The sequence below is a fragment of the Otolemur garnettii genome, unplaced genomic scaffold, assembly GCF_000181295.1.
Source record: "Otolemur garnettii isolate 467f Iridium unplaced genomic scaffold, OtoGar3 scaffold00060, whole genome shotgun sequence".
NCBI lineage: Eukaryota > Metazoa > Chordata > Mammalia > Primates > Galagidae > Otolemur > Otolemur garnettii.
The window spans coordinates 11,391,184-11,400,139 of record NW_003852455.1 but is presented as its reverse complement, the minus strand read 5'-3'; the positions used below and the strand labels follow the sequence as shown (position 1 = coordinate 11,400,139).

The window sequence follows — 8,956 nt, the reverse complement described above, 5'->3', positions numbered from 1 at the left end:
TTTCTGATAAATTATTTTGATTTTTCTACCTACATTGTCATATCTTCTGAATAATGAAGTTTTATTTCTTCCTTTCCAATTTCACACCTCTTACTTCTTTGCTAGCCTTACTGGGCTGGCTAGAACCTTGAATACAATATCAAGTAAAAATGATGAAGGCAGTCAGCTTTGTTTTGTTCCTTTCTCATAAGGAAATCTTTCAATTTGCCATTTTGTTTATGTTCATTGTAGGCTATTCAAAATAGTTATCTTTTGCCTGGTTAAGAAATTTCCTTTTTCTCCCTAGTTTACTAAGAATTTGTTTGGTTTTTTTTGAGACAGAGTCTTGCTATGTTGCCCAGTCTGGTCTCCAACTCCTGGCCTCAAAAGATACTCCTTCCTTAGCCTCCTGAGTAGCTGGGATTATAGGTACTTGCCACCATGCCCTACTTAGAAATTTTCTTTTTCTTTCTTTCTTTCTTTTTTTTTTTTGATAAAGGGTCTTTTTCTGTTGCCCTGGTTAGAGTGAAGTGGCATCATCATAGCTCAGAGCAAACTCCAACTCTTGGGCTCAAGGGGCTCTCTTTCCTCAGCCTCCTAAGTAGCTAGGATTATACCTGGCTAATTTTTCTATTTTTTGTAGAGATGAGAGTCTCACTCTTGTTCAGGGTGGTCTCAAACTCCTGGCCTCAAGTGATCCTCCTGCCTCAGCCTCCCAAAGTGCTAGGTTTATAGGGATGAGTCACCATACCTAACCAAAATATATATTTTTCTATCTCTTGGCATAATCATATGATTTTTCTCTTTAATTTTTAAATAGGCTAAATTACACTGATCTTCTAGTGTTCACCCAATCTGGTATTTGTAGGACAAAAGTGATGCATTACACTTTTCATATATTTTTAGATTCAGTTTCACAATACCCTAAGATTTTTACATCTATGTTTAGGAATGAAATTGGCCTATAATTTTGCTTTTCCCTACCATCCTTGTCAGGCTTTGGTATTAAGGTTATGCAAGCCTCACAAAATGAGCTGGGAAGTGTACTGGGTTAAATAGGTGTTCACTCAAACTGTGACTGTCTCCTTATTTGGAAATGAGGTCTTGGCAGTTGTAATCTAGTTAAGATGTGGTCATACTGGATTAGGGTAGGCTTATATGAGACTCTGTCTCAAAAAAGAAAAAAAGACCTGGGAAATTTGGACACAGATATATGGGGAGAAGGCCATGTGAAGATAGAACTGAAGATTAAAGTTGTGCATCTATAAGCCAAAAATTGCCAGCAACCACAAGAAGCTAGAAGAATAAAGGAAGGATTCTTCCCTAAAGCCTTTGGAAGAAGAATGGCCCTGCTGGGATCTTGATTACAAACGCCTACTCTCTAGAACTGTAAGAGAATAGATTTCTGTTGTTTTAAGCTATTTTTGGGTCTATAAAATGTTTGTGTAAAATTGGAATATTTTCCTTGACTTTACAGTAGAGCTTACCAATAAAGTCATCTGGGTGTGGAATTTACTTAGCGAGATTTTTCATTACTGATTAAATTTCACTAATGGCTACAGAACTCTTTGAATTTTCGATTTCTTCTTGAGTCAAGTTTGGGAATTTTTTTTTTTTAGTAGTTTATAATATCTTCATTTTCTTTTTTAGTGGCTACAGTGGCTACAGCATCTGCAGTGATATCCCTTATCCCTTTATCATTCCTTGTTCGCCTTTTTCCCTTGATCAATCTCTTTAGAAGTCTGTTGGTTTTATGAGTGTTTTCAAAGAAGCTTTTTTGTGTGTTTCAGGTTAATGTGAGTATACAAGTAAGTAGGTTACAATATTTACATTTGTTAGGTAGAGTCTCTCTCAAAGACTTTTTGACATTATTGTTCTTCATTTCTTTCTTGCTGTCTCCCTGGGTAGAGTGCCGTGGCATCACAGCTCACAGCAACCTCCAACTCCTGGGCTCAAGTGAGTCTCTTGCCTCAGCCTCCCAAGTAGCTGGGACTACAGGTGCCTGCCACAACACCTGGCTATTTTTTGGTTGCAGCCATCATTGTTGTTTGGTGGGCTGGGGTTGGATTCGAACCCGCCACCTTAGGTGTATGTGGCTGGCGCCTGAGCCACTTGAGCCACAGGCGCTGAGCCTATTGTTCTTCATTTCAATGTTTTTCTATTTCATTAATTTTTCCTCTTTATTATTTCATTTCTCCCACTTTATCTGGGTCTATTTTCCTGCTTGTTTTGTCGCTTCCTTGACATAGATGCTGAGTTCACTACGTTTCCCACAACGTTTTCTAATATATACTTTTAAAGCTATACACTTTCTGATAAGTTTTACTTAGCTGCATCCCTCTAATTTTATGTTATGTTTTCATTGTCATTCAGGTCAATTTTTTTCTGAATTCCAAGATTTCTGTTTGACTCCTAGGTTATTAAGAAATGAATTTAACTTCCAAACACATAAGAATGTCTAGTTATATTTTTGTCACGGAACTCTAGCTTAATTGCATTGTTGTCAGAGAATAGACTCTAAATGTAATTTGTTTAAACTTTTATCATCCACTATCTGGTTAATTTTTGGCAACATTCCAAATACATTTCACAAGAATGTATATTTTCCAATTTGGGGGTACTTTATCTGTATAAGTACATTAAGTCAAGCTTGATAATCCCTAATCTTTTCTAGAAGAATTACTTTTTTCTACCTCTGAACTGTAATTACACTCTTTCTTCTACCTCCTCCTTTATAAATAAGTATCATGCTCTCCATTACTCTGATCCCTCTTTCCATGCCTCAAAGCCACTATCTTGGGTACCCAACCTTAGGTTTCCAAATGGTGAATATGCCACTTCATAGCTGGTTAATATTTGGCACATTATTTTAATCTCTCAGGCTTAATTTTCTCATCTGTAAATGGGGATTGGAGAATTTGAGGATTAAAAATATAAAATAAGGCTCAGCACCTGTGGCACAAGTGGCTAAGGTTTTTTGAGGCTCTGTCTCAAAAAAAAAACAAAAACAAACAAACAAACAAACAAAATATATATATAAAGTATAAAATTACTACTATTTTCATTATTAATTAGTGCTGACAGATAATGGGCAAGATGAATGGTAATTATAATGATTAATATTTTTATATTTATTTATTGCCATGATTCTAAAATTTGTATGTTTTTCTGGGTTATCATTAACACACATTAAATTTCTCTGGCCATAGCAAGATTGAATAGATCCTAACATCCACATGACTTTAGTCAAAAAGTATACCATATTCATTTGGGAAAAGAAAATTATCATTGAACAAATACATTTCAGAATACTTATGTTGTATTTTGTCAATATTTTTGCATCTTCACATAATAATCCAATAAAGTAGTGCCATGTTCACTAAGATGGGTGACTATAAGAAAAATGAATTCCATATTAGGACTCTGCATTAATTAAAAGCATTTATCGAACATCTTTGTACATATACTACACTAGAATCTTACAGATGTACTATTTCATTTAATCTTACAAAACTCTTTAGTTATTGCTATAATTATTGCTGTTTAACAGCCAGAGAAACCAAGATTCAAGAGATTAAAGACTTGCCTGAGCTTGTATAGGATCCAGATACATGTAGAGCATGTATGTATGAGCAGGTGTCTACCCGCAGCTATAACAGCCATCAAGCCTGGAACTAAATTTTCTCCAAAGCCCCACAGCAATATAAAAGAGACTAAGGCCAAGTCTTTTCCATGTCTCTCTTGTGATTCCTGTCTTGTTCCCCACAATGTTTCTCATTTCTATTCAATTTTCCCATATTCGTTACCCACACTAAGTTACGAGCCACAGGGATATAGCTAATGCAATATTGATCTTCATCTGTGGCTGGATTCCAGAAATAGTGGGGGAGAGGTAGACCTGATTTACCTGCAGAGAATTTCCCTTCAGTTCCACAAATCACAATGGCTTTTACTGTCTGGTCGCTTTTAGCTTTTTGTAGTCCCTCTTTTATACCTTGGAGTACAGCGGCACTAAAAGAAAAAAAAGTTACAAGAAGCAAATTAGAATGAAATTCCTACCATCACAGAGTTTTTTCCTTTCTTAACAATGAAAAATTACACACAAACATAGGATAAAAACTGTCAATACTTATTAAAGCTTTCACTAATTTTTTCAACAATATACACATATGTGTCTACTGTGAATTAAGCACTGACTTGATTAAATGGATCTCTCTTTTAAAAAAGTTAAGACCTTATTTTCCTGTGCTGTGCCTCACCTTTGACCACTTAGAATCACCACTAACCAATTTAAAAACATTATTATACATCTTCTATGCAAGTGAAAGAAGTTATTTTATAAAGACAATTTATCACATAAGGGACACTAAGATGAGGATTGTAATAAATGTACAAAGACAGTGATGTTTCCATAATGTTTGTATAAATTTGGAATTTGGTAAATTTCAGAGGGGAATGAAGTTACGTTCCATCTGTCATATAACAAAAACTAAAGGAGAAATTATCTAGGAGTTGTGGGCAGGGGCTACTAGTTACCTCAAATATTCATTCCTCTCCATCTTCTAAGTACTAAAACACCTGGTTTTTAACTGGATTTATAATTGCCCACATTAAGACTAAATTCTTCCACCTGCTCAATAAGGTCTGCTAAGGCATCAAGTTCTGGCCAATGAGTTAGAAGTCTATTTGGTACATGTAACTTTTAGAAAGAATCCTTAACGGATTGGGTATGCCTTTCTCTTTCTCTTTCCTCCATCCTCCTGGCAGATATGCAGATGTGATGGCTAAATCAAGCAGCCACCTTGGACCAAGAGGTAGAAACCACGTACTGAAGATGGCAGAGCAAAAGATAGAACTGTGGTCCCTGATGACTGTGGAGCAGCCATACCATTCTAGGACCCTGCTGTGAATGAAATTAACTTCTATTGTTGAGTTCACTATTACTTTGAATTTTCTGTAACTGACAGCCAAACCTAATCCTAAATAATTTCGAGGATAAAGGTAAGGCATAGTAGATTTTGCCATGATTCAGCATATGAGGAACCCATCCACGGAAGAGATAGCTAAAGCCAAATTGAATGAGTCTGCCAAGGGAAAAGAAAAGGCAAATCATCCATATACGTCTTCCTTTAATGAGGCAAGAGGCTTGGCACAGGGATTTAGCAACAAGCGAGTCCAAAATCATGAAACCAAGAAAGGAAACTTTGCCAAAAGCAAGGGATTAGTGTCAAGGTGACAGTGAAGGAGGAGAACCTGCGGAAAATGTGAGAAAATGTGAGAAACTGCTGAAAGGAAAAATGATAGAGTGAGGGAGACAGAGCAGGATGGCTGAATAGGACGCTCCAGTGATCATCCCCCTGCATGAACACCAAACTGAACAACTATCCATGCAAGAAAGCACCTTCAGAAGAACCAAAAATCAGGTGAGCAGTCACAGTATTTGGTTTATAACATTATGTCGAGGAAAGGGACATCAAAGAGGGTAAGACAGATAGTCTTGCACTGCCTGTGCCACCTCTCCTCTGTCCCCCAGCAGCACCTAACACCATTGCTGGGTGGAGAGAGAGAATCTGTGTGCTTGGGAGAGGGAAGGTGGAGTGATCACTGGACTTTGCACTGGAATTTAGTGCTGCCCTGTCACAGGGGACCAACCACAGTGCAGAATTCTGTCTATGCCCCCGGAGGGAGCAGTTAGACTGCCTCAGCCAGGGAGCAATCCTCTGTCCCAGCAGTAGGAATCTAAGTTCTGGCTAGCTCCACCAACTGATGAAAATGGTCTGGACCTCAGAATAAATCTGAAAGGAAGTCAAACCACAAAGACTATACTCCTTGGGTAAGTCCTGAGGCTGTACTGTGCTTGAAGCCCAGTAAAACACTAGCAATGGCTCTCAAGGGAGTATCTGTGTCATCCCTTCCCCCAGCTGCAAGCAGTTCAGCTGGGGGAGAAGCTCCTTCTGCTTGGGGAAAAGAATGGGAAGAGTACAGCAGACTTTGTCTGGCAACTGAGCCACCAACTCAACCATAGGAAAATAAAGAACCAGGCAGAGTCCTGAAGATCCCAGTTCCAGGTCTTTAGTCCTGGGCAGAAATTCTAAACCCACCCAGAAGAGAACCTGCTGCCCTGAAAGGAAGGACCCAGTCCTGGCAGGATTCACTCCGGAGCCTACTGACTAGTAAGCCCTTAAACCTTGAATAAATATCAAAAGTAGCCAGGCAAAGTCAACCCAGGCCTTGGGCAAGACCCAATATAGTGCTAGCTTTGAGTATGACCCAGCATAGTACTCAGCTTGGTAGCCACAGGAGTACCTGTATTACCTCTCCCCCAGCTGCAGGCAACCTAGCATAGGGGATGAAACTGCTTCTGTTTGAGGGAAAGTGAGGGAAGGGAGTGGGGGACTTGGCCTGGTAATCCAGGGAATTTTTTCATCTTATCCAACTCAATGCAAATGAGTAACACATACACAGTTCATTTGTGTTGAACTGAGGAACATGCAGAGGCCAATACCAGCAAGCATTTTGCAAGGAAAAACAAGGGTAGGGCCCCCCTCCAACATTCCTCACTGTCTTTTATTGAAATCTCAGGCATGAGAAAATATAGCACAGCAGAAAACTTCAAATAGAAGTAAAGGTTATAAAAACAAGTAGTTTTTTTTAACTGCATGACTGAACACACCCTGTTACTGCTCTTCTGTCTTTCATTAGTCTTATCACTGCTAATATATGACTTAGGACTGGGACAGTGTGCTGTGGCTGGTGAGTATTGTTTTCAGTACTCCTGGTCAGCAGTGATTCTCGGCTTTTCCCCAGGTTACCCTATTCCTAGTGCGTAGCACTTTTAACCCTATGCTCTATCCTACACAACTCAATCCCTATCAAACTATCAATGACATTCTTTATAGAAATAAAAAAAATTATATCACAAAAGACCCAGAATAGCCGAAGCTATCCTGAGCAAAAAGAACAAAACTGAAGGAATCACATTATCTGACTTCAAATTATAATACATAGCTGTAATAACCAAAACAGCAAGGTACTGACATAAAAACAGTCAAATAGACTAATGGAACAGAAATAAATCAACACGTCTATGGCGGCTTTATTTTCAACAAAGGTGCCAAGAACTTTCATTGGGGAAATGACAGTCTCTGCTGGAAAAATTGGATATTCACATGCAGAAGAATGAAACTAGACCCCATCTCTTGTCATAGTTAAAGATCAAACCAAAATGGATTAAAAACTTAAATTTAAGACCTAAAAGCTATGAAGCCACTGGCAGAAAACATCAGTGAAATACTCCAGAACATCGGTCTGGGCAAAGATTTCTTAAGTAATACTAAAAAGCATTGGCAACTAAAGCAAAAATGGAAATGTGGGATCACATCAAGCTAAAAAGCTTCTGCACAGCAAAGGAAACAACAAACAAGGAGAAGAGACAATTCACCCACAGAATGGGAGAAAACATGTGCAAACTACCCATCTGACCAGGAATTAATACCTAGAATATATAAGAAGCTCAAACACCTCAATTAGGAAAAAAAATCAAATAATCCAGTTTAAAAATGGACAAACCATCTGAATAGACATTTCTCAAAAGAGCACATACAAATGGCCAGTAGTCAACAGGTATATGAAAAATGCTTACTATCATGTTTGAGAAAGGCAAACCAAACCACAATGAGATACCATCTCACCCAGTTAAAGTGGCTTTTATCCAAAAGACAGGCAATAACAAATACAGGTAAGGATGTGAAGAAAGGGGAACCCTCATACACAGTTGGTGGCAATGTAAGTTAGTGCAACCATTACGGAGAACAGCACGGAGGTTCCTCAAAATACTAAAAATATAACTACCATATGATCCATCAATCCCACTGTTAAGTATACATCCAAAAGAAAGGAAATCAATGTATCCAAAGATATCTGAGGTCAGGGTCTGGTAGCTCATGCCTATAATCCTAGTACTCTGGGAAGGTGAGGTGGGTAGATTGCTTGAGCTCAGGAGTTCAAGACCTGCCTGAGCAAGAGTGAAACCGTGTGTCTACTAAAAATAGAAAAACCATCCAGGCATCATGGTGGATGCCTGTAGTCTCAGCTACCTGGGAGGCTGAGGCAAGTGGATCACTTGAGCCAAAGAGTTTGAGATGCTGTGAGCTACGCTGACTCCATAGCTTTCTACCCAGAGTGACAGAGAAAGACTCTGTCTCAAAAAAAAAAAAAAAAAAGATCTGCACTCCCATGTTTATTGCAGCAACATTCATAATAGCCAAGATTTAGAAGCAACCTAAATGTCCATCAAGGGATGAATATATAAAGAAAATATGGTACATACATACAATGAAATATTTAATACATATACAGAATGGAATATTACTTGGCCAACAACATAGATGAACTGGGTGTTAAGTGAAATAAGCCAAGCATAGAAAAATAAATTTTGCATGTTATCACTTATGTTAAATATGTGGCAGCTAAAAATTAAAACAACTGATCTCATAGAGAATAGAATGATGGTTACCAGAGGCAGGAAAGGGACAATAAGGGAGGATGGCTGGATAGAATGAACAATATCTAATATTTGATAGCATGGTAGGGTGACTATAGTCAATAAGTTGTTGTATATTTTAAAATAAGAGTGGAATTGGAATGTTCCCTGCACAAAGAAGTGATAAATGCTTGAGGTGATGGATACCTGGTACCCTGATTTGATTAATATACATTGTATAACTGTATCAAAACATCACATATTCTCTACAAATATATACAACTATTATGTATCCATGATAATTAAAAAATAATAGAACCAGATTCCAATCAGTTTTGCCTTGGAATTCTGAGTATTTGGGGTAAAATTTCTTTAAAACACAAACTGAAAGGCTCAGCGCCTATAGCTCAACTGGCTAAGGCGCCAGCCACGTACACCTAAGGTGGCGGGTTCGAATCCCCAGCCCGGACCCGCCAAACAACAATGACGGCTGCA

At 38.3% G+C, this 8,956-nt stretch overlaps 1 protein-coding gene across 1 annotated transcript in view; it reads right to left on the bottom strand.

The window, feature by feature from the left end:
- Positions 1–8,956, bottom strand: part of EHHADH (enoyl-CoA hydratase and 3-hydroxyacyl CoA dehydrogenase) — a 50,192-nt gene that overhangs the window by 37,622 nt on the left and 3,614 nt on the right. Inside the window, exon 2 of the mRNA XM_003792737.3 lies at positions 3,887–3,990. Within this exon, the coding sequence (XP_003792785.1) occupies positions 3,887–3,990 (104 nt within the window). The remainder of the gene's footprint in view (positions 1–3,886; positions 3,991–8,956) is intronic.